Below are 26,419 nucleotides of genomic sequence, written 5' to 3' on the forward strand. Positions count from 1 at the left end.
GGGGAGCCGCAGGTACGCCTGTCGCGAGGACGCCTCTGCGCTGGACGGTAGGAGGTTGCCGTGGGAACGGCGGGGGCAGCGCCCGCGCACGCTCAGGAGCGTCGCCGACCAATGACGTACTTCGCAGGCGCGCGGGCCGGCCTGGCCGTTGGCGCCCATGGAGCCGGAGCTGCTGGTTCGGAAGGTGTCTGCATTGCAGGTGCGGGGGCGGGCGCGGGGTTCACGGGATTTTTCCCTTAGGGAAATCATGGGGTCTCGTACCTGGACCTCCCAGCGAGATGCTACCACGTTCAGTCCCCTAACCGCGCGCCAAACCTGGAGACACCGGCTGTCCCCAACCGCGCTCAGGAAAGCTGGGACCCACGGACTCCCTGCCCTGCGCGCCCCCACTCCCACCACACGCTCGCGCGGGATCGGGAAAACGGGAAGAGCCTTAAGGCGAGGAGGGGCATCCAGTCCGGCATCGTCCCTCGAGCCCCCCGGAGCCCTAGCGCACGGCCCACCTATCCTTTCCCGGCCGTCGGGTCCCCTCTTGCATTCGCCGGGACGACCTCTCCAGGACAGTCCTCCGAGATGCCCCCTCTCTTACCGCGATACGGGACTTCTTTCCTCTCGTTCTCCATACCAGGCCTGCGTCCGGGGCTTCTTGGTCCGACGCCAGTTCCAGAGCCTGCGAGCTGAGTATGAGGCGATTGTACGAGAGGTCGAGGGCGACCTGGGCACGCTTCAGTGGACCGAGGGCCGCATTCCCAGGCCGCGATTCCTCCCAGAGGTAGAACACACCTAGAAGAGAAGGGAAGGAGGGACCTGAGCAGGGTGGAACCCACCCTTCCCGGTGACAAGCTTTTCTCACTGGAAGAGGCAGTAGACTCACCTCCTCACACCCCACTCCTTAACCCTCACCAACTTGTCTGCTAGATCATAGTGCCCAGATACTTGGAAGGGTTTAGCCCTGGGGCTCTCACATCTCTCTTGTTTCTCAGAAGGCAAAATCCCACCAGACCTGGAAAGCAGGAGACAGGGTAGCAAATGCAGAGCAGGGGCTGTGGAACCACTTCCCATGTGAAGAGTCTGAGGGAGAGGCCACCTGGGAGGAGATGGTGCTGAAGAAGTCAGGAGAGAGCTCAGCAAATCAAGGAAACCTCTGCAGAGATCACAGCTCCCGGCTTCAGATGGAGCAGAACAGGAAACCCAGCCAAGAGGAGACCAGAGACACGACAAGGATGGAGAATCCAGGTACCTCTCTGCCAAGATCAGGGCAAGCCCCTGACCCTCACTGTGCCTCTGCCCCCACATCTGAAGAGTGAAAGGCTTGCGCTAGATAAGCTGCATCCCTTTCCCGTCTTCCCTCTGCTGGGATAGGGCCACCACATGGTTGGGCAGTGGTGGGGAGGGAGTTTCCAAAGTCTAAGGCTAGGCCATTTCCCAGGGTCTGGTCCCTCAAGGTTTTCTCCTTCCTTTCTTCCCTCCTTCACAGAAGCCACAGATCAAAGACTGCCCCACAGCCAACATCAGCTTCAAGAGCTTCAGTACCACCGCAGCCACTTGGCCATGGAATTGCTGTGGCTGCAACAGGCCATCAATAGCCGTAAGGAGGTAACACTAACCTGGAACTCTTTCTGAACATTTAGGGTCAAGGGTGTGGGTTAGGGAGAGACCTCCTGCCATGCCCAAGCAGGCCTGCTTGGTACAATGTATGTTCTCTCCCCCAACAGTACCTACTTCTCAAACAAACACTGAGATCCCCAGAGGCAGGCCCGATCAGAGAGGAACCCCACGTGTGCCTTGAACATGGGGAACAGGCCTGTGAGAGGGACCAGTCACAACCAAGCGCACCACTGGAGGACCAGTCCTACAGAGACGGGACCACTGGAGAGGTAGAACAGGAGGATGACTCCTGTCACAGGGTCAAATCACCCCACAGATCCCCAGGAAGTTTGGCCACTACACAAAAAAACATTGCTGGGGCTAAGTGCAGAGAACCATGCTACAGCAAGTCTGGACCACCATCGTCTATACCATCAAACAGCCAGGCCTTGGGGGACAGGCTCACCAAAGGGCCAGTCGATGGAAGACAGACCTTTGGAGGGACCTGCCTGCTGCAGATGAAAATCCTGGAAGACCAGACCCCCAGAGGCTTAAAACCTAGGGACCATTGTCCCAGGAAGTCCAGGACACAGCTGTCTGCACTCTATGAGGACTCAAACATTAAGATATCTCCCAGAAAACTAGACCACAAAGAGCCTGACTGCCGAACAGCCAGGACACAAGAGTTGGGCCTCTCAGAGGACCACATCATCTGGGATGGTACCTTGGCGGGGCCAGAGCACAGTGTCCTCCATCTCTGGAGGACTAAACCACCCAAAGGCCAGGCCCCCACTGATAGAAGCTCCAGAGATGGAACCTCCAATGAGCCTAGTCATGAAGGACAGAAAAGCCAGAGGACTATACCACGGAGATCAAAGTCACCTGAGATCTTGTCTTCTACAGCGGCAGGCTGTACAGGAGAGGAACAGTGGAGGGGCAGGCCATGGAAAACAGGACCACCTGGCTAGACCCCAGGAAGCCAGGAGAGGATCAAGTTCCAAAGGGGAATGCTATGAAAGGGCAGTGAGACAAGACCTCATCCTACCTCCCTGACCAGCTCTGGCTTCTGCTCCTGCCCCTGGCCATTGGTGGCTAGTGGGGTCAAGAGAAGCTGGAGCAGAGAGCTGGCATGAGTATAGGGAAGGAGGAAGGACACGCTTTCAATCCTCTGCCTGTGGCTCAATCCAAATTTGTGGATAAGGGGCCAGATGCAGTGGCTCACACCTGTAATCCCAGCATTTTGGGAGGCCAAGGTGAGTGGATCACCTGAGGTCAGAAGTTTGAGACCAGCCTGACCAACATGGTGAAATGAAACCCCATCTCAACTAAAAATATAAAAGTTAGCCGGGCGTGGTGGTGCATGCCTGTAGTCCCAGCTACTCGGGAGGCTGAGGCAGGAGAATCGCTTGAACCCAGGAGATGGAGGTTGTAGTGAGCCAAGATGATGCCACTGCACTCCAGCCTGGGCTACAGAGCGAGACGGTCTCAAAAAACAAAACAAATTTGTGGCTAAGGAGTTACCTGGGGGAAGTGGAATGAGAGGCCTGTTGGGAATAAAGGTTTTTCTTAGATTCTGAGCCTGGCTGCTTTCATCTTCTGCTTCTGGCCAGGACAGACTCTGGGCCCTGCCGTTCACTTCCTACTGGTATGGGGCATTGACCCCGGAGCCAGCTGGGAGCCATGGCCCAGGAACAGATCTAGCCATCCTCCTTAGGGAACAGCTCCCAAAGCTGATCCCCAATTGAGCTCAGCCTTGTGCTTCAGAGTGGCAAGGAGGCTCTGGAGAGTAGGGTAACCCCTATGTTTAAGTGTGATCTCCCCAGAGCAGATTGGATATAACCCTGAATGCAGATAAATGCTCCTGCCACAGTCTCCCTCTGCCTTCCTGAGTGAGAGGGCAGGACGCCACCTCTGATTGGCAATGTTCCCAGCCCTTCCTTGGTTGCCTGGCAACAGGTCTGTGTCTCTGACTGAGGATACACTATGGCGGGTGGCAGTCCAGCAGCCAAGAGGGTAGTGGTGTACCGGAATGGGGACCCATTCTTCCCAGGCTCCCAGCTGGTGGTGACCCAACGCCGCTTCCCCACCATGGAGGCCTTCCTCTGCGAGGTGACATCAGCTGTGCAGGCCCCATTGGCTGTGCGTGCCCTCTACACACCGTGTCATGGCCACCCTGTCACCAACCTGGCAGACTTGAAGAACAGAGGGCAGTATGTGGCCGCTGGATTTGAACGATTCCACAAGCTCCAGTGAGTAGGCTGGGGCTGGTCAAACAGCCTAGCAAGGGAGGTAACGGCAAGAGCGTGTATTCAGTACCTACCATGTATGTACCAGCATGTTACTGGTACTTACTGAACTCTATGTGGGGGGGGCGGGGTTTGCCTCCATTAGAAAGGGAAAACAGACAGAAAACCTGCCTAAGAGTACACAACAAATAGCTGAACTGAAATTCAAATAGAATTCTGTGTGTTACTAATGTTTATGTCCATCACAGCCAAGATCAGCCTGTGGGAAGGCCATTCTCCCGCAGGGTGAGCCCCCTTTTTCCAAAAGCTCTTCTTGCTTGGACCCCCTATCACTGAACACTCTAAATCCACCCATCCATTCCTCCCCACTGTGCATAGGCATCCCAGACTCTCCCGTCAGGCTAGGGCCATCCCCTGTTGCAGGAGGAGACTGTCTCCCAGGGTGGGAGAAGAATTTGAGTACCTGAGTCTCTGACTCATGTCTGGCTTCCAGGTCCTACTCTTATCTCTCAGCTGAGGTTGCTTACTATAATGTAAGGATCAAGAGGGGGGAAGTGGTTGGGCACGGTGGCTCACGCCTATAATCCTAACACTTTGGGAGGCTGAGGCGGGTGGATCACCTGAGGTCAGGTGTTCGAGACCAGCCTGGCCAACATGGCGAAACTCTGTCTCTACTAAAAATACAAAAATTGGCCGGGCGCAATGGCTCACGCTTGTAATCCCGGCACTTTGGGAGGCCAAGGCGGGCAGATCACCTGAGGTCAGGAGCTCAAGACCAGCCTGACCAACATGGAGAAACCCTGTCTCTACTAAAACTACAAAATTAGCCAGGCATGGTGGCGCATGTCTGTAATCCCAGCTGCTCAGGAGGCTGAGGCAGGAGAATTGCTTGAACCCGGGAGGCGGAGGTTGCAGTGAGTCGAGATCGTGCCACTGCACTCCAGCCTGGGCAATAAGAGTGAAACTCCATCTCAAAAAAAAAAAAAAAAAAAATCAGCCAGGCCTGGTAGCATATGTCCTAAAAAAAAAAAAAAAAAAAAATCAGCCAGGCCTGGTAGCATATGTCTGTAATCGCAGCTACTCAGGAGGCTGAGGCAGAAGAATCGCTTGAACCCATGAGGCGGAGGTTGCAGTGAGCTGAGATCGCATAACTGCACTCCAGCCTGGGGGACAGAGTGAGACTCTTGTCTCAAAAAAAAAAAAGAAAAGAAAAAGGCCAGAGGAGGGAAGCTAGGTAGACTTAGAATCTAGGCTTCATTCCTTGTGTGACTTTGGGCAAGTCACTTAATTTCTTGGAGTCTCATACAAAATGAAAACGACCTATCTCATGAATGAGAATATTCTTGGGATACAGCAGGATGCATAATGCACTAGTTTCTAGTTTCTCTTGACTTTTTTTTTGAGACAGGGTCTTGCTCTGTCACCCAGGCTGGAGTGCAGTGCACTGGCGCGATCATGGCTCACTGCAGCCTCGAACTCCTGAGCTCACGCAATCCTCCTGCCTCAGCCTCCCAACTAGCTGGGGCCACACGTGCATGCCACCATGCCTAATTTTTGTTTTTGTTTTTTGGTAGCAATGAGGTTGCCCAGGCTGGTCTCAAACTCCTGGGTTCAAGTGATCCTCCTGCCTCAGCCTCCCAAAGAGCTGGGATTACAGGCGTGAGCTGCCATGCCCAGCCCTCTTGACCTTTAATCTTATAGCATTGAAACCCCAGTCTGGATTTCCAGACTTACCCAGCACTTACCCAGACAGCACTTGAGCACTCAAGGGGTCCTAGGGCAGATTCAACTGCCAATATCTTGTTTCTGCACTGAGATGATTGCCACTGTTCCATGGGGAGTGATATCTGGTGAGCTGCGCCCCAACCCAACACTGACATCTGCCAGGCTATTGAGGCCTCAGTCTCCACAAGATGATCTGTGACCTATCTGTCCTTTCAGCTATTTACCCCATGGAGGGAAGGATCCAGGTGGGAAGAGCTGCAGACTACAAGTGAGTCCCGGGGAACCTGTGCCCCACCCCCTCTGTCTTCCCACTCCTCCTGGAACTGCCCCCAATTTGGTCTGGGAAGCCAGGGAAGCAGCAGGATCTGCCAGTTCCGTGGGGGGTACTTTGGAGCCAGCTATTTTTCCTGGGGTGTGGGATTTCAAGACACTATTTCTTGCTTCTGTCGCAGCTTTTGTCTCCACACTGGGGTCCCCAAAGGAAAGAGGAAGCTGTGAAACACAGATTGGGGGAGGGGGTGGTTAGAATGTGACTTAGGGAACATCGAAGCACCTTTTGGTGAAAGGTGTGACCTGTCTTCTCCTCGCCCCCTTCCTGCCCCAGTCTGGTTCCGGCCCCCTCACTCCACACCTTGGATGGACCCACCCCTAACAAAAGGCCCCAACTCTCCTGATTTGGAGGCCTGACTTCGGTTTCAGGGTCCTCCTGTGACTCGCCACTTGTGTGATAGGGCCGTTGGACGGCGGCTGCCTGCAGGTGCTCCCAGCTATATCCAGTGAGTGCCAGTGTGGGGGAGCAGGGGTGTTGAGGTTTGTTTTAGTAAGACCAAGAAAATGGTGTTGGGTTTACTCCAGGAGCCTCTGGTTACTGTTGGGAATGTAGAAGTCCAGCATGCTTGATGGGTGAAGAGACCAGTGTTATGGTTATTGCTGGCCCTGTGCCACCCTTCCCCTCACATGTAGGGACTCCTGGGGACACTTCCCCTTACCAGGCTTTTTGTCTCAGTGTGTTCAGGAATGGGGACCTGGTAAGTCCCCCATTTAGTCTGAAGCTGTCCCAGGCTGCCAGCCAGGACTTGGAAACTGTATTGAAGCTCCTGACGGAGAAGGTCAAGTTGCAGAGTGGGGCTGTGTGCAAGTGAGTATGGGGACTGGGAAGGCCCAAAAGTCCCCAAAGAGAGCCTCCCCACTGGCTTCAGCTGTGGCTGAGTATGAAGAGGCAAAAGGAAAGCACGTTCCCCCACATGGGACTTCCCCCATGCCACGGGGAGAGTGCCCTCTGCCCTCAGAGGCAGGGTAGAGCCTGGGTGCCCAGAGGCCAGAGGGCACCTTGGAATAGCTGCACCCACCCCTTCAGTCTGCTGAATGTGAAGAAGCATCGAGTCTACCAGCCCTTATCCTGCTCACCTCTTTCTCCCAGACTCTGCACCCTAGAGGGGCTCCCACTGTCAGCAGGGGAGGAGCTGGTAACAGGCCATTACTATGTGGCTGTTGGAGAGGATGAGTTCAAGGACCTTCCCTATCTGGAGCTGCTGGTGCCCAGCCCCTCCCTGCCCAGGGGCTGCTGGTATGTATGTGGGAGGTGGAGCGGTAACAGGCCAGGCAGAGGAAGCCACCCGGTGGGTCTGTGTGCTTTGACTCTATGCCCTCTGCCCACTATAAGCCTTTCCTTTTGTCATTGTAGGCTTCCTCCAGGCTCGAAGTCTAGGCCCCACAGGCAGGGGGTAGGTGACGCAGGGGACAATAAGGGGTGGGCAGGAAGGGGAGTGACTGGCTGACAACTCTTCTGGCACAGGCTCTGACCTTATTTCACTGCATCCTCTCTTTTTCCTTTTTTCTTCTTTTTTGAGTCAGAGTCTTGCTCTGTAGTCCAGGCTGGAGTGCAGTGGCAGGATCTTGGCTCACTGCAACCTCCGCCTCCCAGGTCCCGGTTCAAGCAATTCTCCTGCTTTAGCCTCCCAAGTAGCTGGGATTATGGACACGCTCCACCATGTCTAGCTAATTTTGTGTATTTTTTTTTTTTTTTTTTTGAGATGGAGTCTCGCTCTGTCGCCCAGGCTGGAGTGCAGTGGCGCGATCTTGGCTCACTGCAAGCTCCGCCTCCCGGGTTCACGCCATTCTCCTGCCTCAGCCTCTCCCAGTAGCTGGGACTACAGGCGCCCACCACCACGCCCGGCTAATTTTTTGTATTTTTAATAGAGACGGGGTTTCACCGTGGTCTCGATCTCCTGGCCTCGTGATCCGCCCGCCTTGGCCTCCCAAAGTGCTGGGAGTACAAGCGTGAGCCACCGCCCCGGCCTAATTTTGTGTATTTTTAGTAGAGATGGGGTTTCACCATGTTGGCCAGGCTGGTCTTGAACTCCTGACCTCGTGATCCGCCTGCCTCAGCCTCCCAAAGTGCTGAGATTACAGGCACGAGCCACCGCGCCCGGCCTCCTTTTTTCTTTTAAACATAGAGATGAGTCTCACGATATTGCGAAGGCTGGTCTTGAACTCCTGGGCTCAAGCAATCCTCCCACCTTGGCCTCCCAAAGTGCTGTGCCCGGCCTGCATCTTCATAATAATTTTTATTTTTATTTTTGGAGATGGAGTTTCGCTGTTGCTCAGGCTGGAGTGCAATAGCACAATCTCAGCTCACTGCAACCTCCGCCTTCTGGGTTCAAGCGATTCTCCTGCCTCAGCCTCTTGAGTAGCTGGCATTACAGGTATGTGCCACTACACCCGGCTTTTTTTTTTTTTTTTTGAGACGGAGTCTTGCTCTGTTGCCCAGGCTGGAGTGCAGTGGCGCGATCTTGGCTGACTGCCAGCTCCGCCTCCCTGGTTCACGCCATTCTCCTGCCTCAGTCTCCCAAGCAGCTGGGACTACAGGCACCCACCACCATGCCTGGCTAATTTTTTTTTGTATTTTTAGTAGAGACGGGGTTTCATCGTGTTAGCCAGGATGGTCTCGATTTCCTGACCTCATGATCAGTCCACCTCAGCCTCCCAAAGTGCTGGGATTACAGGCGTGAGCCACCGTGCTCAGCCACACCCAGCTAATTTTTTTAATTTTTAGTAGAGACAGGGTTTCTCCATGTTGGTCAGGCTGGTCTTGAACTCCCTCAGGTGATCTGTCCACCTCGGCCTCCCAAAGTGCTGGGATTACAGTCGTGAGCCACCTTGCCTGGCCACTCTTAATAATCTTGTGAAAGAAAGATTATCCCCATTTTCCAGAGGTGGAAACTGAAGCTGAAAAGAGTGAAGTGGGCCTTGGGCACGATGGCTCACGCCTATAATCCCAGCACTTTGGGAGGCCGAGGAGAGTGGATCACCTGAGGTCAGGAGTTCAAGACGAGCCTGGCAAACATGATAAAACCCCATCTCTACTAAAAGTACAAAAAAATTAGCTGGGCATGGTGGTGGTTGCCTGTAATCCCAGCTACTTGGGAGGCTGAGGCAGGAGAATTACTTGAACCTGGGAGGCGGAGGTTGTGGTGAGCCGAGATCATACCACTGCACTCCAGCCTGGGTGACAGAGTGAGACTCAAGTCTAAAAAAAAAAAAAAAAAAAAGTGAAGTGATTTGTTCAGGGTGACAGAGTTATTGAGTGGCAGGGGCCAAACCAGAATTCTCATCTGATTTGCAGGACTTAAGGCCTTCTTGCTAGGTTGGACGCTGGGAGAGAATTGGCATATTTGGCACAGCAGGGTCCAAGGGAACTTAGATTATCCAGGTCTAAGCCCTCCCAAGAAATGAGCCAGTGAGCATGGGGCGTGGGGGTGGGGGAGCACAGTCTGCTTTCACTGGGCATCGAGGAGTGCCAGGCACCTACTGCTCTGTCCCTGGATAAGTCAAGCTGGTGGGAAGAGGCAGCAAGGAGGGAGGACGTAGTTTGTGAAGACAGACGGCATTTCCTCTGCCATGTTCCTGCAGGCGTCAGGGGCTCTCTGAAGCCTGAACTGGGGAGTAGGACAGGTAAGAATGGCCAGCAACCAGGGTCCAAGCCCAGTGTCCCTTCTCTAGGCCCAAGGCCACAGGGCCCAGGTAACCCAGCCCTCTCCAAAGGAACCAGACTGAATTAAGCCATCTGCTTTCTATGCCAGACCCCAGCAGATCATTCAGCCAAGAAGCAAGCTCCCCACACTCTCATTGCCATCAGGTGAGGGTCCCTGGGGCTCAGGCCCTTCTCAGCTGCCCTTTGACAGTGAAATGGGTTGGTCCCCGCTGTTGTTGGGGATGTCCATGGGAGCAGAATGCTCAGACACAAAGCTGGCACTGAAAAAAAAAAAAAAAAAAGATAAAGGAGTCTGAACCTACTCTGGCTCAGGAGACTGCCAGTAAAAAAAAAAAAAAAAAAAAAAGCTGGTCCTGACCTCATCATAACTGTCTCCAGCTGCCCCCGTCTGTATATCCTGTCTCTTCTTCACAGGGCCTCATCACATGAAAAGAAGCACCTGGAAAGGGCAGTGCTTAAAGCGATGAGACTTCAGGGGTGGGATCTAGAGGGGATGGGGGTGGGACCAAAGGCCCACCTCTCACTTCCTTGCTATCCTGGGAGGTGGTGGGGAATGCAGAACCAGGTTCAAGGGAGGGAAAGGGGTTGGCATGAAGGTCTAGGGCAGGAATGCTGAGGGCTCTTCAGCCTGGGCGTCACCCAATGCTGCCTCCCTCTTTAGGAGTTATAGGAGTATACGGAGCTCCCCACCCAAGGAAGGAGACAGCGGGGGCTCAGGAAGTATCAGATGATGAAGACACCCAGACAGAGGAGCCCTTGGATCAGGTAAGCTGTTGGATCAGGAAACAGTATGTTGGGATGGGAGGAGCTCTGAGCTGGAAACTGGCAGCCTTGGGCCCCAGGAACAGTTCTCCTCCCTTGTGATTGAAGGTAAATCATCTCCTAACTTCCTACCTTGTTAAATGAGGAAGCAGTTCCTAATTTCCAGTTTCTTCCTTCCTTGGGGTTGGGGACCTCCTGGCTGAGAGCTGGAGGCTGGCCATACTCACGGCTCCATTCTGTATGGCCTTCCACCTCCTCCAGAGGGCAGCACAGATAGTGGAAGAGGCCTTGTCCCTGGAAAACCGGCCTGGGGCTGGGGCTGGGGCTGCTCTCTCAGCCTCAGCCCCAGCTCTGCCATCTTGAGAGCCAGCAGCTCCAGAGGGCAACTGGGGACCACCACTCTGGCCACCTTTTGTTCTCAGCCTCCAGCAGCTTGTTCCTCAGGAGCCAGCACCTCCGCTGGGCTCACAGGGTACACTGCGGCCTCCTCAGCCCTCCCCGTTCTCCTGCTCCTAAACCCACAGCCCAGCCTTCCCTTCCTCTGAACAGAGCAGCCCTGGCTGTGGGGGCTATTTCCTTATGAGATTCTCTGGCCAGAGAAAGGAATAGCTGACTGAGCCTGGGAGACAGGCCACAAACGGGGGAGCGGGTTTGTCACAATAAAAGAATACTAACCTCTGTCTGTTTACCACAGATTTATTGACAGCTACTACTCGCCAGGTGTGCTGGGTGCTGGAGTCAGGTGGGGCTGGGGCTCACAGCTCTCTACCTGTTTTAAGAGGGGCTGGCAGTGAGGATTTCTGCCCACCTCATGGGTGGGGCAGGCAAGGCTAATAGCTCATTTCCTGCATCTGCCACTCCGACGCACCTTCTTCCCCTCGGTTCCACCCCTCATTCAGCCAAAGCGCTCTGACTGAGCCCCAGAGGCCTCCCGTTTGCATTTCTGGCTCAAAGTCTGCAGCTGGCCCTTTCCGTGCAGCTGGGGTTCTGCAGTCCATGGAACCTGCCACCGTGATAGTCCAGATCAGGCCACAGTAATGGTGGCTGGGCTGGGGGCCTGAGATGTCAGCAGGAAGAGAGCTGCTGGGGCAGAAAGGTTGCTGAGGGTGAGCGTAGAGTCTCCTGTGCTAAATCCCCGCAGCTGAACAGCACTTGAAGGTTACAAAACTCCTTCACTCTTGTTCTCTTATTGTGATCCATGAGGTAGCTGTTATCCCCATAAGAGAGGAGGAAGCTAAGGCCAGAGAGGGGAAGTGCTAGGTCCATCCGCTCACTGCCAGCACTTCACGGCCCAGGGGCTTCCTGGAGGCAGCAGAGCTGGAGGTGGGTTCAGCCCACTCAAAGGGTAGACTGTTGTCCCTGGGTCTTACTCACTGAGCTTGTGATGCAGAGTGAAATTCCTATCACGGTGAGCACCATGCCAGCAACTGCTCCTGGGATAATAGGCAGAAATCAAGGGGGTCTGAGCTCAGCCATGCCAGTAGGAGCTGGTACAGGGCTGGAGGAAGGGCTCAGATGGGGTCTGGTCCTGAATCCCGCCCCAGCCTCTGTCTTTCCCCAGACTGTCCAGGGGAAGGGAACTCTGATGGCCACAAGGAAGCAGAACAGCTGCAGAGGAAAGGGCAGGATGGGAAAAGGCCGTGTCCTCACCCACTCCGAGGAGATGGGTTCTGGGAAGGAACTAACACAGGTATGTCGAGATCCACAGAGCTGCGTCCTGCACTCGCAGTAGCCTGACTTACGTTTTCCACCAATATCTTCTCCAAGGGCCTTGCCAACAATCAGTGTGAAGATGATGGCCAGAGAGTTACAGATGGGCACAGCCAGGGTCAGATCTGGGTGGTCAGAATGAAAAGAATGCCTGAGATGCAACAAATGCCTTTCTAGGCACAAAACACTTCCATCATTATCATTTCATACCTTTAAAAAAGGTATCAAAACCCCATCTTCCAGATGAAGTCACAGCAAATCTCAGGACTCAAACCCACATCTCCTGACTCCACGTTCAGTGCTTCCCAGGATTCCAGCGTGAAGACCTGAACTCTGAGGTCTGGGACCAGCCTGGGTTGATAATGAGAATGAGGTCTTTGCACTCAAAGAGAACTTGTGAGATCTCAAGGACATCTGGACAGACAGGCACCCAAATCCCAAAGGATGCAGTAGAGAGTCAAGTGACACCAAGCACAGCCACCATTTATTAAGCACATACCATGGCCTAGGTGCTTTGTGTACACATCTCAATTTTCACAACACTGCAAGAAGGGGATTATCACCATTTTGCGTAAAAGAAACAAAGGCTCAAATAAGTCGCATAAACTAAGGCAAGTTGAGGATTTAAACCAAGACTTGCCTGACTCCAAAGCCTGCGCCGTTATTGAACTGTGGATATAGACAGAGCAGAACATCAGGTGAAGCCCAAGCTCAGGCCTTATGGAGTTAAAGTGTCAGAAGGAGGAAGCCAGCACCTGTTCAGGACATTAGGCTGGACCTGTGGTGTGGGTAGAGGGCATCACAGCCCAGGATCTGTTCCTTAATTTTGAAGTTCCAAGGGGCTGACTGCCAATAAGCAAACTCGAAAAAGAGTAATGGAGTTGGCCGGGTGCGGTGGCTCACGCCTGTAATCCCAGCACTTTGGGAGGCCAAGGCGGGCGGATCACCTGAGGTCAGGAGTTCGAGACCAGCCTGGCCAACATGGTGAAACCCCATCTCTACTAAAAATACCAAAAATTAGCCAGGCGTAGTGGCAGACGCCTGTAATCCCAGCTACTCAGGAGGCTGAGACAGGAGAATCGCTTGAACCCAGGAGGCGGAGGTTGCACTGAGCCAAGATCATGCCACTGCACTCCAGCCTGGGAAACAAGAGTGAAACTCTGTCTCAGAAAAAAAAAAAAAAAAAAAAGACTAATGGAGTTAACTTAAAATTTGCTGAGGCTAGATCTCCTGTTAAGTGTTCTTATCACATCAAAAAAAGAGCCACAGCCGGGTGCAGTGGCTCACGCCTGTAATCCCAACATTTTGGAAGGCCGAGGCAGGCGGATCACCTGAGGTCGGGAGTTAGAGACAAGCCTGACCAACATGGAGAAACCCCGTCTCTACTGAAAATACAAAATTAGGCCAGGTGTGGTGGCTCACGCCTGTAATCCCAGCACTTTGGGAGGCCGAGGCAAGTGGATCATTTGAGGTCAGGAGTTCAAGACCAGCCTGGCCAACATTGTGAAACCCCGTCTCTACTAAAAATACAAAAATTAGCCAGGCATGGTGGCGCATGCCTGTAGTCCCAGCTACTTGGGAGGCCGAGGCAGGAGAATTGCTTGAACCCGGGAGGCAGAGGTTGCAGTGACCAGAGATTGCACCACTGCACTCCAGCCTGGGTGACAGAGCAAGGCTCCATCTCAAAAAACAAAAACAAAAAAAATTAGCCAGGCATGGCGGCACATGCCTGTAATCCCAGCTAGTGGGGAGGCTAAGGAAGGAGAGTCACTTGAACCTGGGAGGCAGAGGTTGCAGTGAGCCGAGATCACACCATTGCACTCCAGCTTGGGCAACAAGAACGAAACGCCGTCTCAAAAGAAAAAAAAAAAAAAAAAAAAAAAGAGCCACATACACACAAAAAAGACCAATGGATAAATCAGCTGAGTTATCCATGGAAAGAAGACTCAACTGCAGACCAGATGCTCACACTGGCTCCTCAGCACATTCTTTCCCAGCACTCCCAGGGCTTGCCTGTGTGAGGCAGAGGAGCAAACTGTCCTGCTCCTCATCCCCTGGGAGGCCCCAGCATGGAGGCATTATCCATCTAAGAAATTGATACAACAACCCCACTTACAAAGAGCTGCTTTCTTTTTTTTGTTTTTCGTTTTTGTTGTTGTTGTTTTGAGACAGGGTCTGTCTCTGTTGCTCAGGCTGGAGTGCAGTGGTGAGGTCACTGCTCACTGCAGCCTCAGCCTCCTGAGCTCAAGCGATCCTCCCACCTCAGCCTCCTGAGCAGCTAGGACTACAGGCACACACCACCAAGCCCAGTTAATTTTCGTATTTTTGTTGTTGTTGTTGTTGCCTAGGCTGGTCTCCTAGGCTCAGGTTATCTGCCCACCTCAGCCTCCAAAAGTGCTGGAATTACAGGCCTGAGCCACTGTGCCCTGCCCAGAGCTGCCTTCTTAAGTTTACATACCTTACAAGGAGTGTCATGGCTGCTAAGGTCTGGTTTGCAACAGTAGATGGAAGAAGGATGCAGCACGGTGCAGTGGGAGGTGAGGGCATTGGAGTGAGGCAGATCTGAGTTTCCCTTGTAATCTTGGTTAGGATATGCAAACACTCAACATGTTTCCCCGCATGTAAAATAGGGATCACAGTATACCATTTCTTTTGTTGGGTTGTTGTAAGATGAACTGTGATAATGCATGGAGTCCCTGGTTGAAGTGGATGCTTCATAAATAGTGATTACTGTTCTGGTTATTAGAAAGGATGGATATTAAAGGATACAGGCAGAAAGGGTAATGAGATAAAAAGAACCTAATACTGCAATTGGATTAAAACTTGGTGAATGGCTACCTGTAGTCAGCTGGTCAAGGGTTCAGCATTCTTCCACAGCAGTGAATGCATGAGGCCAGAGGCTTTCAAACTCTTTAAATAAGTGCATATTATTTCTTTCTTTCCTTTTTTGAGACAGAGTCTCGCTCTGTTGCCCAGGGACTGGAGTGCAGTGGCGTGATCTCAGCTCACTGCAAACCTCCGCCTCCCGGGTTCAAGCCATTCTCGTGCCTCAGCCTCCCAAGTAGCTGGGACTACAGGCACACACCATCACACCCGACTAATTTTGTTATTTTTAGTAGAGACGGGGTTTCAGCATGTTGGCCAGGTTGGTCTCAAACTCCTGACCTCAAATGATCTGCCCTCCTTGGCCTCCCAAAGTGCTGGGATTACAGGCATGAGTCACCATGCCCTGTCGAGCATGAACTTTTAATATATGGCTTCAAATCCTTCTGCACTGACATGCTGTGGGACTTGAGAGGTGAAATTGCCCAAAGTTTTGCAACTTCATTTTCTAAGATAATCATATCTGCTTTACAGAGTCATGATTGGAATTAAATAATGTGTAAGACTAGTGCAGTATCTCACATAGTAGAGGGCAGTCAACAAATGTCAAGAGAAAGGAAATTTGGAGCTCTGACTGTGTGCCAGGCACTCTCCTAGATGTTTCCCATTCATTAACTTTGATCCTCACAATGCTATGAAGCCAACTATATAAAACCAAGGCTCAAATGAGGGACTTGCTCCTGGTCAGGTAGGTAGCACACAGTGGAAGCAAGAATGTTAAAGCCAGCACTCGGCACAGCAAAATGAACCTTCCTTCTTCCTCCGCTGGTCACACAAGACTGCCAGGCTTCAAACCAACTCCAGTGCCTAGCAGTATACTCATAACCAGCCCACTGTGCCCCTCTTGTTCAGAGAAGAGGGTAGTAAGAGAGAACTAGAGCTAGTTAGCCCTCTCTCACTGATGGGAATGAGGTGCTTCAAGCTCCACCCCACCCCCGCCCCCAATCACTCTTCCAGGTGGCCTCAAACACTAACGAGAACAGTTCTAAGCCAGGACCCACCTGTCGATGCCAAGGTGAAGTAATAGAGAAGGGATCCACACTGGTTGAGGAGAAAGGGCATCAGGTACTGGAAAGAGGAGAAACCTACAGTCAGTGTCATGGCCTGACTGAGCAGCACTGCCTTCTTTGAGCTCCTAGCGAATGCCTTTCCTTGGAGGGAGGCAGGGTTACAAAGACCCAGAGAACACTAATCCCTCTAAGGAGGATCCTTCCAGGGCAAAGAGGGAAACAGACTGAACTCTGTGCCTTTTCTCAAACTACCCTCTCCCTCACCTCTGCTAGTTCCCATCCTGCAAGGCCTTGATGCCAGTGTCAGCCCCTCCAGGAAGCCTTCCCCAAGTCCTCCAGCTCCAGCCTTCCTCCTCTGAACTCTTCCCCTGCAGGGCCAATTGAGCCCCAAGCCCTCCCTCTGGAAAGGCTCACAAATGTGGCCTTATGTAACTAAGGAATCACAGTAAAATGTGAACAATGGCAGCCATAGATTGAGCGCTTACTATGTTCTAGGCCTAATGCTAAGTGCTCTACGTATCTCACCTAATTCCTGCAACTGACCTATCAGATGGTTATTATTATAATCGCCATTTACAGATGATGAAACTGAGGCTCAAGGAGGACAACTGACTGTTCCGAGAATTTCTAGTGAGTAAGTGGTGGGGCTGACCCAGACCTGTGTGACTCCAAAGACCGAATTCTTGGCGGCAACTCCCCCGAGAGAGGGGCCTTTCACAGAGACGCACCTCAGTATTCAAGAAGAGGGTCTTCATCTCCTGTAGCAACTGTCGGGTCCAGGTCGGCTCATGAACCCGCTGCAGGCCGGCGGAGGCCCGCTTCAGCAGCGGCTGCGTGCCACCCCACAGAGCGGCCACCAGCACCAGAGCCAGCACCTGCCCTGAATGCAGACGAGTGAGTCACCCTGACCCTCACCCCAAACGGCCGCCCACCCCGCCCTCTCCTGGCCTTCTAGCCCCAGCTAGCCGCCCCCACTTCCCTCCTTCGCTCTTTTCGCCTCGGCTGCGACTGGCGGCTAAGGCAGGCCCAGGGAAGTTGGGGAAATGAATCCAGGAGTCCGGCCTCTGGGGTTGTAGCAGGGGTCGGGGTTAGAGGGTGGATGTGGAGCAGGAAATGAATTCGAGGCGAGGGTCGGGAAATCCATGGAGGGGCGGGGCCGGCTACCTACCTAGAGACGCCGCCATGGCAACGCCGCTGTGTTCTACTTCCGGGAACGAGGGGGCGGAGACCCATAATCCGGAAGTGGCCTCGAAATCTTTTCCGGTCCTACTCACGTTGCGGCCTTCGTCGCGTCACCGCCGGGATGGTGAGTTCCAGAGTTGAGGGTATTGCAGTGGGGGTCCTGGGCTGAGGCCGGGGCCCAATTCCGAGCACTGACGTTACTGTCTTGTCCCCACAGAAGCCGATCCTACTGCAGGGCCATGAGCGGTCCATTACGCAGATTAAGTATAACCGCGAAGGAGACCTCCTCTTTACTGTGGCCAAGGACCCTGTGAGTGTTGGCTGGAGGGCGGGCGGGAGCGTGTGGAGGGGTCCGGGAGGGGCGGGATCCTTCTGCCAGGACGGTGGGTGGACACGCCAGTTTTGCCGTTAGCGGGGAACCAAAGAGCAGCCCATTCTGAGAAGCAGGGAGAGGCCATGCCGGGGGTAGGCTGGCGAAGGTATTTTACCGGGAAAGGCGGGGAGGAACCCTATTGGCCGAGTGCGGTGGCTCACGCCTGTAATCCGAGCACTTTGAGAGACCGAGGTGGGAGGGTCGCTTGAGCCCAGGAGTTGGAGACCAGCCTGAGCAACGTAGTAAGATCCATCTCTACACACACAAAAAATTAGCCTGACGTGGTGGCTCGCGCCTGTGGACTCAGCTACTTCGGAGTCTGAAACGAGGGGATCGCTTGAGCCCGGTGAGCTGAGATCGTGCCACTGCACTCCAAGAAAAGCAAGAGACCACTGTGGAAAGGGGATAAAGATGAGGGTCAGCTTGCCCAGAGAACGGGATGCAACCTTTAGGGATAATCTAATCTTTCCACCAGGATAGGTGCAGGCTGTGTTATTCAGACACAGGGAACTTAATGAGGGTGTCTTTAGTCTCATTTTAAGTCAATCCCATCCTGCTACTCAATGCAAAACAATCCCTCATGATACTGCCTTTTGAGGCACCTGGCCATTTTATTTTATTTTTTCTTGAGACAGAGTCTTGCTCTGTCGCCTAGGCTGGAGTGCAGTGGTGCAATATTGGCTCACTGCAACCTCTGCCTCCCAGGTTCAAGCGATTCTCCTGCCTCAACCTCCCGAGTAGCTGGGACTACAGGCTCGTGCCACCATGCGTGGCTAATTGTATTTTTAGTAGAGATGGGGTTTCACCATGTTGGACAGGCTTGTCTTGAACTCCTGACCTCAGGTGATCCGCCTGCCTCGGCCTCCCAAAGTGCTAGGATTACAGGCGTGAGCCACCACACCCGGCCTGGCCATTTTCAAGATGAGAGAACTGAAGCTCAGAGGAGAGAAGCACTGTATTTGAGATCATACAGTGAGACAGTGGCAGAGCAGGTACCAGAACCCAGACTTCCCTACCATCAGCTGCTCCCACTTGGATAAGACATCAGAGACACTGTTTTTCTGGACTGGAGCTCAACTTGGCCTTTTATTCTTTGGAACCATTGGGAGTCCCAGGAGAGCTGGAGCTAACAAATGAGGATGCTTTTGCAAGCCGCCTGACTCCTCTGTTGCTTACCTTTAGGAAGGGAGGAGAATCCAGGAGTTGGTCTTTTTAGCAGCTCCCTGCTGTTTCCCAAGAAATGAACAGAAGAGGGCAGAATCAGCCTGGCTACAGGCTGCTGAGGGTTCCTGGGGCAAAATAGGAAGCCATTGTTCTTATTGGGATTTGTACTATCCTGTGGTTTGACTTTTCCAGATCGTCAATGTATGGTACTCTGTGAATGGTGAGAGGCTGGGCACCTACATGGGCCATACCGGAGCTGTGTGGTGTGTGGACGCTGACTGTATCCTTGTTTTGGGTCTGAGTCTGTGTTGCTAGGGTCTGTCAGCGATGGAGAGGCTGAGTTGGGAGTTGGGAGTTGGGGGTGCTGTTGAGGGCCTAGAGAACGATACCTCCTACTGCCTGGTCTCTTCACTGGCTGGGGGAACGTTCAGGACAAGTTCCAGTTCTGGATAAGGAGGTGAGAGGGGGAGAAAGGCTCTTTGGGGCTGAACAGGGAGATGATTCACTTGGCCTCCCAAGAGGACAAGGGCTCAGGTGAGCCTCGTCATGTTTCTTAACAACTCTTCAGGGGACACCAAGCATGTCCTCACTGGCTCAGCTGACAACAGCTGTCGTCTCTGGGACTGTGAAACAGGTAAGCTGGGTTCATTCACTTTTTTAGCAAATATTGAGGACCTGCAGTGTACCTGTTTGAGTAAACAGGTCCTAGGAAAATAGAGATGAAATCCGTAGACAGTTTCCAGTCTAGGGAATAAGAGACAAGAAAGACAGATGAGAACATATACACCATGGTGGAGGAAGCATAGATTAAGTTTTGTTTTTTTTTCTTTTTCTTATTTTTGAGACAGAGTCTCGCTGTCACCCAGGCTGGAGAGCAATGGCACTATCTTGGCTCACTGCAACCTCTGTCTCCTGGGTTCAAGGGATTCTCCTGTCTCAGCCAGCCCAAGTAGCTGGGATTATAGGCGCCCACCACCATGCTTGGCTAATTTTTTTTTTTTGAGACAGATTCTCTCTCTCTGTCACCCAGGCTGGAGTGCAGTGGCACAATCTTGGCTTACTGCAACCTCTGCCTCCTGGGTTCAAGCGATTCTCCTGCCTCAGTCTCCCGAATAGCTGGGATTACAAACATGCGCCATCACACCTGGCTAATTTTTGTATTTTTAGTAGAGACAGGGTTTCACCATGTTGGCCAGGCTGGTCTCGAACTCCTCAGCTCAAGTGATCCACCCGCCTTGGCCTCCCAAAGTGCTGGAATTACAGGCATAAGCCACTGTGCCCAGCCTAAGCTGTTCTGTTTAGTGCCAGGTCTATGCTGGGTACTGGGGACATGCAGGGAAATCAGATCAGGTCTTTGCTGTGGAGAAGCGCAGTCTGAGGGAGAGACAGATATATTGCAGTCTGCGTATGAGCAGTGCCACATTAGCAGGATGTCTGAGGAAACAGTCTGGGTAAGAAGTTAAAATACTTGGCCAGGTGTGGTGGCTCACGCCTGTAATCCCAGCACTTTGGGAGGTCGAGGTAGGTGGATCACCTGAGGTCAGTAGTTCAAGACCAGCCTGGCCAACATGGCGAAACCCCGTCTACTAAAAATACAAAAATGAGCCAGGCATGGTGGCGGGTGCCTGTAATCCCATTGACTCAGGAGGCTGAGGCAGAAGAATCGCTTGAAAGGTTGCAGTGAGCTGAGATCATGCCATCACACTCCGGCCTGCAGGACAAGAGCGAAACTCCATCTCAAAAAAGAAAAAAAAAAGAAAAGTTAAAATACTTTTTAAGTTTGGGTCACTGGAGCAAGAGAAACAGTGAGATGTGATGGTAGCATTCTCTAGAATGTCCTCCCTGCAATTGCAATGGATGGTGTAGCCCAGACTCTGCCTGACTCCAGGAAAGCAGCTGGCCCTTCTCAAGACCAATTCGGCTGTCCGGACCTGCGGTTTTGACTTTGGGGGCAACATCATCATGTTCTCCACGGACAAGCAGATGGGCTACCAGTGCTTTGTGAGCTTTTTTGACCTGCGGGATCCGAGCCAGATTGGTGAGGGCTGGAAATAGGGCTGGGGTTGAGGTAAAGGGTGCAGTTCTAGCGCCCAGGGCCTAACATCTACTGCCCCACACAGACAACAATGAGCCCTACATGAAGATCCCTTGCAATGACTCTAAAATCACCAGTGCCGTTTGGGGACCCCTGGGGGAGTGCATCATCGCTGGCCATGAGAGTGGAGAGCTCAACCAGTATAGTGCCAAGGTAAGAGGCCACATGGGGCCTGAGCCTACCAGAATGATTCTCTTTTTTTTTTTTTTTGAAGATGGCATCTCTCTCTGTCGCCCAGGCTGGAGTGCAGTGACGCCATCTCGGCTCACTGCAACCTCCACCTCCTTGGTTCAAGCAATTCCCCTGCCTTAGCCTCCAGAGTAGATGGGATTACAGGTGCATGCCACCGCACCTGGCTAATTTTTTTTTTGTATTTTTAGTAGAGATGGAGTTTCGTTTTTGTTTTTTTTGTTGTTTTGAGACGGAGTCTTGCTCTTTCACCCAGGCTGGAGTGCAGTGGCGCGACCTCGGCTCACTGCAAGCTCCGCCTCGCAGGTTCACGCCATTCTCCTGCCTCAGCCTCCCGAGTAGCTGGGACTACAGGCGCCCGCCACTGCGCCCGGCTAAAGAGATGGCGTTTCACCATGTTGGTCAGACTGGTCACGAACTCCTGACCTCAGGCAGTCCACCGCTCCTGGCCTTTTTTTTTTTTTTTTGAGACAAGAGTATCACCCTGTCACCCAGGCTGGAGTGCAGTGGTACGATCTCGACTCACTGCAACCTCCACCTCCCGGTTTCAAGCCATTCTCCTGCCTCAGCCTCTTGAGTAGCTGGGACTATAGGCACCTGCCACCATGCCTGGGTAATTTTTGTATTCTTAGTAGAGATGAGGTTTCACCATGTTGGCCAGGCTGGTCTCGAATCCTGACCTCCTGACCAGATGATCCACCTGCCTTGGGGACTGGTCATAGCACACTGGTTCAGAACAAGGGCAGGGCTGTATGCTGTGGCTCACATCTGTAATCCCAGTGCCTTTGGGGGCCAAGGCAGGAGGATCTCTTGAGCCCAGGGGTTGGGGCTGCAGTGAGCTATGATCACACCACTGCACTCCAGTCTGGGTGACCATTGAGACCCTGTCTCTAAAAAAAAAAAAAAATTAATTAATTTTAAAAAGAGCAGAGGTGAGATTCAAATGTAGATTTCACCACTTTCTAGCTGTGTGATCTTGGGCAAGTTACATGACTTCTCTGACCCTGTTTATCTGTAAAATGTTTCAAGGATCAAATGATATCACATGTTTGAAAAACTTGTCACAAAGTACTCAGGACATGTTAATAAGGATCACAGGCCGGGTGCGGTGACTCACACCTGTAATCCCAACACTTTGGGCAGCTGTGGCAGGAGGATTGCTTGAGCCCCGGAGATTGAGATCAGCCTGGGCAATATAGGAAGACCCTGTCTCTCCAAAAAAAAAAAAAAATTAAAAATTAGCTGGGTGTAGTGGAGCGTGCCTTTGGTCCCAGGTACTCAGGATGTTGAGGCTGAAAGATTGCTTGAGTCTGGGAGATTGAGGCTGCAGTGAGCCATGATTGTGCCACTGTACTCCAGCCTGGGTGATAGAACAAGACTCTGTCTCAAAAAAATAATTAAGGATCACAAATGAGCATTTGCCTGCCACCACTGAGTATAATGCCCTGTGCTGAGCTCCTAGAACAAAGAAGTAAATCAGACACAGTTCCTTCCGCCATGGGGAGACAGACTTGCAAAAACAGCTAGCACCTGAGTCAGATTGTGAATTATGCCACCATAGAGGTCTCAACCAAGTGTGGAAGGTGCACTGTCCCAGGGAGGTGGCGTGTACATTAAACCCTGGAGAATAAATGGAGCTTCAAGCAGGAAGGAAAGAACATCCCACAGGCAAAAGGAACAGCAAAGGCAAAGGCACAGAGTTAAAGTATGGAGTCTGCAGAAACCCTTGGGATGTGGTCTTGGGGACAGAGGACGGGGAGTAGATTTTAAACGTCCTTACGTGTGAAGAGGTGAGGAGTTTTGATTTTCCTCCAGACAGTAGGGAATCTTCAAAGGGTTATCGATGGCCAGATTTTCCTTCCAACAGCTTTTGCAGGTTATGTTTGGAGAATGACCCTGAACTAGCCAATAGGCATAGGATGTACATTACTGGACAGAGTCAAGGGATATTTAGGGGTGACTGATAGGATAGAGGGGATGAGGAAAACACAAAATCCATGCTGTCTCAGCTTTCATTTGGGTGCTTGGGTTTCTGGGGAACTGAGATGAGTAGGGATTGGGCCCAGTCAGTCTCACTCTTCCTCCTTCCCCAGTCTGGAGAGGTGTTGGCGAATGTTAAGGAGCACTCCCGGCAGATCAACGACATCCAGTTATCCAGGGACATGACCATGTTTGTGACCGCATCCAAGGACAACACAGCCAAGGTGAGCCTGGGCAGGGGTCTGGCGGGGCTGCTCCCTCCCTCCCGCTGCACAGCTCACCCTGCCCGACCTCCCCCAGGAAGGCTTTTTACCGATTTCTCCCCCACCCCGCCTTCTCTCTCCAGCTTTTTGACTCCACAACTCTTGAACATCAGAAGACTTTCCGGACAGAACGTCCCGTCAACTCAGCTGCCCTCTCCCCGAACTATGACCATGTAAGAGAACCCCACCCGCCTTCCTGTTGAAGCCTCAGGACCCGCCTTCCTGTTGAAGCCTCAGGAAGCTTCCAAGTTCTAGATGCTTGTCCAGAAGTTTGGCTACAACATTGTGGGGGAAATGTCAGGCAGAGAGGAGATTCCCAGAGGAGTGACAAAGTTGGAAGGATTGAATAGCCCCAGGGAAGCCAGCAGGAGGTGGCAGAAGTGTCTGATCATCCCCTACCTTTGGTATCCTCCCTTGGGGCTGTGTGAGATGTTAAAAATGTATATGGCAGGAGAAAAACAGAAATGGACTTGGTCCCATCTAGAGTTTCTTCTTCCATTCAGGTGGTCCTGGGCGGTGGTCAGGAAGCCATGGATGTAACCACAACCTCCACCAGGATTGGCAAGTTCGAGGCCAGGTAAAGAAGAAGAGAGCTCTTCCAGATTGAAATCTCATGGGGTGTACCTTTTTTGTTTTTGTTTTTTTTGTTTTTGAGACGGAGTCTCGCTCTGTCGCCCAGGCTGGAGCGCAGTGGCGTGATGTCTGCTCACTGCAAACTCCGCCTCCCAGGTTGACACCATTCTCCTGCCTCAGCTGCCCAGCTGCCCGCCACCATGCCCGGCTAATTTTCTTTTTGTATTTTTAGTAGAGACGGGGTTTCACCGTGTTAGCCAGGACGGTCTCGATCTCCTGACCTTGTGATACTCCTGCCTCAGCCTCCCAAAGTGCTGGGATTATAGGCGTGAGCCACCGCGCCTGGCCGACACGGAGTCTTGCTCTGTTGCCCAGGCTGGAGTGCAGTGGCGCGATCTCTGCTCACTGCAACCTCTACCTCCCAGGTTCAAGCAATTATCCTGCCTCTGCCTCCTGGGTAGCTGGGATTACAGGCACCCACCACCACACCTGGCTAATTTTTGTATTTTTAGTAGAGACAGGGTTTCACCATGTTTGCCAGGCTGGTCTTGAACTCCTGGCCTTAAGTAATTCGCCCACCTTGGCCTCCCAAAGTGCTGGGATTACAGGCATGAGCCACTGTGCTCAGCCTTCATTATATTTCTTTATGTCCAAATTTCCTCTACTGTATAATGAGACAATGACAATATACTTACCATAAAATTATGCAGATTATTCAGTTAATATTTATTAAGCACTGCCCAGCACATAGTAGGCACTCTGTAAGTATTAGTTATGTATTCAGGCAGACATCTGGGTCCAGTCTTCCCCTTATTATAAAAAAGTTAAAAAAGTAAGAGACAGGGTCTCACTGTGTTGCCCAGGCTGGCCTCGAACTCCTGGGCTCAAGTGATCCTCTGGCCTCAGCCTCCCAAAGTGCTGGGATTATAGGCGTGAACCACGGCACGCAGCCACCAACTTCCATCTTATTTTGTTCACATTCACTTCTTAATTTTTCTGCTTTATTATTATTTTTGAGACAGGGTCTCACTCTGTTGCCCAGGCTGCAGTGCAGTGGCACCATCTCTGCTCACCGCAACCTCCTGGGCTCAAGCGATCCTCCTACCTCAGCCTCTGGGTAGCTGGGATTACAGGTACATGCCACCGTCCCTGGCTGCTTTTTGTATTTTTAGTAGAGATGTTGGCCAGGGTGGTCTCAAACTCCTGGCCTCCAGTGATCCACCCGCCTCGGCCTCCCAAAGTGTTGGGATTACAGGCGTGAGCCACTGCGCCTCGGCTTCTGCTTTATATTTTGTGATACAATTTGCATTTGAGGCCAGGTGTGGTGGCTCATGCCTGTAATCCCAGCACATTGGGAGGCCAAGGAAGGCGGCTTGAGGCCAGGAGTTCGTGACCAGCCTGGCCAACATGGTGAAACCCCATCTCTACTAAAAATACAAAAATTAGCCAGGCATCTGTAATCCCAGCCACTCAGGAGGCTGAGGCAGGAGAATTGCTTGAACCCAGGAGGGGGAGGTTCCAGTGAACTGAGATTGCGCTACTGTACTCCACCCTGGGTGACAGAGTAAGACTCCATCTCAAAATAAATAAATAATAATAACAGTTTGCATTTGGGGAGTGCCACCTCCAAAGTGTTTTGGAAGAAGATGGAAAGTGAATTAATTGTGTCCCTTTTCCTCCAGGTTCTTCCATTTGGCCTTTGAAGAAGAGTTTGGAAGAGTCAAGGGTCACTTTGGACCTATCAACAGTGTTGCCTTCCATCCTGATGGCAAGAGGTAGGATCCCAGTGAAGCAGCTGAGCTAAGCCTGGGTTGGGTCTCTGCCTCTCCCAGGGTAAGCACCTGACTGGTGCCTGGCTATCTTTTTCCAGCTACAGCAGCGGCGGCGAAGATGGTTACGTCCGTATCCATTACTTCGACCCACAGTACTTCGAATTTGAGTTTGAGGCTTAAGAAGCTGGATCTCCGGCCGGGTGCGGTGGCTCATGCCTGTAATCCCACCACTTTGGGAGGCGAAGGCAGGCGGATCACCCGAGGTCAGGAGTTTGAGACCAGCCTGACCAACATGGAGAAACCCCGTCTCTACTAAAAATACAAAAATTAGCCGGGCATGGTGGCACGTGCCTATAGTCCCAGCTACTCAGGAGGCTGAGGTGGGAGAATCACTTGAACCCAGGAGGCAGAGGTTGCAGTGAGCTGAGATCACGTCATTGCACTCCATCCTGAGCAACAAGAGCGAAACTCCGTCTCAAAAAAAAGGTGGATCTCCATCCAGGCCAGAGAAGATTCTCACAGAAGGTTTTGAACTCTAAGAAATAAATTGGTTTGGTAATAAATGGCTTCTGGTCAGATATTTTGTGGTGTCTGTTTCATCATCTTTCCTTTTCACTAACACCCCAGGAAGCTGATGCTGGTCATGGAGACTTTTATGATTTAGACCTCCCTATACTCTGGACACTTCACACTTAAGCCCCTCAGTACCTCTGGCTAACCTGGGTTGCAGGCACCCTCGTCCACGGTGTAAAGGTCCTAAGGGGTCTTCAGAGGTTTCAGGAACATCTTAGCTGCTGTCCAAGGAGCCAGTGCTTAGAGTAGGGACTCGGCTGAAGCAGTTGGCTGAGAGACTTCTGTCTTCTCCCTTCCTGTCACTGTTTGCCACACTCTTCCCCCATGTGGCTTCTGCA

At 52.3% G+C, this 26,419-nt stretch overlaps 3 protein-coding genes across 4 annotated transcripts; all 3 read left to right on the forward strand.

Moving 5' to 3' along the window:
• Window positions 1-134: 134 nt before the first annotated feature.
• On the forward strand, window positions 135-3,184 carry IQCC (IQ motif containing C). Of its 2 annotated transcripts, XM_032160066.2 has the most exons (5): window positions 135-199; window positions 629-772; window positions 984-1,236; window positions 1,478-1,596; window positions 1,716-3,168. In XM_032160066.2, exons 1-5 carry the CDS (start codon window positions 158-160, stop codon window positions 2,553-2,555), a joined length of 1,398 nt encoding a protein of 465 aa, XP_032015957.1. In that variant the 5' UTR covers window positions 135-157; the 3' UTR covers window positions 2,556-3,168. The 2 variants fall into 2 exon arrangements, with proteins under 2 accessions (XP_032015957.1, XP_032015956.2); XM_032160065.2 differs by having other exon boundaries at window positions 162-772; window positions 1,716-3,184.
• A 143-nt stretch (window positions 3,185-3,327) lies between these two features.
• Window positions 3,328-11,234, forward strand: DCDC2B (doublecortin domain containing 2B). The gene is given in 9 exon segments (XM_058442279.1): window positions 3,328-3,836; window positions 5,775-5,826; window positions 6,258-6,334; window positions 6,565-6,696; window positions 6,979-7,125; window positions 7,243-7,282; window positions 9,561-9,696; window positions 10,214-10,317; window positions 10,737-11,234. Coding segments are annotated over 9 exon segments (1,077 nt in total). The 5' UTR covers window positions 3,328-3,570; the 3' UTR covers window positions 10,860-11,234.
• A 60-nt stretch (window positions 11,235-11,294) lies between these two features.
• On the forward strand, window positions 11,295-26,071 carry EIF3I (eukaryotic translation initiation factor 3 subunit I). The gene is made up of 14 exons (XM_032160072.2): window positions 11,295-12,004; window positions 16,497-16,547; window positions 16,682-16,811; window positions 17,136-17,223; window positions 17,317-17,409; window positions 18,829-18,916; window positions 19,205-19,270; window positions 20,525-20,674; window positions 20,757-20,884; window positions 23,014-23,124; window positions 23,247-23,336; window positions 23,667-23,740; window positions 25,419-25,511; window positions 25,607-26,071. The coding sequence occupies exons 1-14, from the start codon at window positions 11,830-11,832 to the stop codon at window positions 25,686-25,688; spliced, it is 1,419 nt and encodes a 472-aa protein (XP_032015963.1). The 5' UTR covers window positions 11,295-11,829; the 3' UTR covers window positions 25,689-26,071.
• The last annotated feature ends 348 nt before the right edge of the window (window positions 26,072-26,419 follow it).

This window comes from Hylobates moloch, unplaced genomic scaffold, assembly GCF_009828535.3.
Source record: "Hylobates moloch isolate HMO894 unplaced genomic scaffold, HMol_V3 SCAFFOLD_8, whole genome shotgun sequence".
Classification (NCBI taxonomy): Eukaryota; Metazoa; Chordata; class Mammalia; order Primates; family Hylobatidae; genus Hylobates; species Hylobates moloch.

What these genes read in the sequence shown, in the direction of transcription:
- IQCC (XM_032160065.2), top strand. Translation starts at nt 248, where the DNA reads ATGGGGTCTCGTACCTGGACCTCCCAGCGAGATGCTACCACGTTCAGT. An exon ending in GGCCGCGATTCCTCCCAGAG is followed by an intron (nt 773 to 983) that starts GTAGAACACACC and finishes CTTGTTTCTCAG; the next exon opens with AAGGCAAAATCCCACCAGAC. An exon ending in GACAAGGATGGAGAATCCAG is followed by an intron (nt 1,237 to 1,477) that starts GTACCTCTCTGC and finishes CCTCCTTCACAG; the next exon opens with AAGCCACAGATCAAAGACTG.
- EIF3I (XM_032160072.2), top strand. Translation starts at nt 11,830, where the DNA reads ATGGGGTCTGGTCCTGAATCCCGCCCCAGCCTCTGTCTTTCCCCAGAC. An exon ending in CTGGGAAGGAACTAACACAG is followed by an intron (nt 12,005 to 16,496) that starts GTATGTCGAGAT and finishes CGCCATTTACAG; the next exon opens with ATGATGAAACTGAGGCTCAA. An exon ending in GCGGGATCCGAGCCAGATTG is followed by an intron (nt 20,675 to 20,756) that starts GTGAGGGCTGGA and finishes TGCCCCACACAG; the next exon opens with ACAACAATGAGCCCTACATG.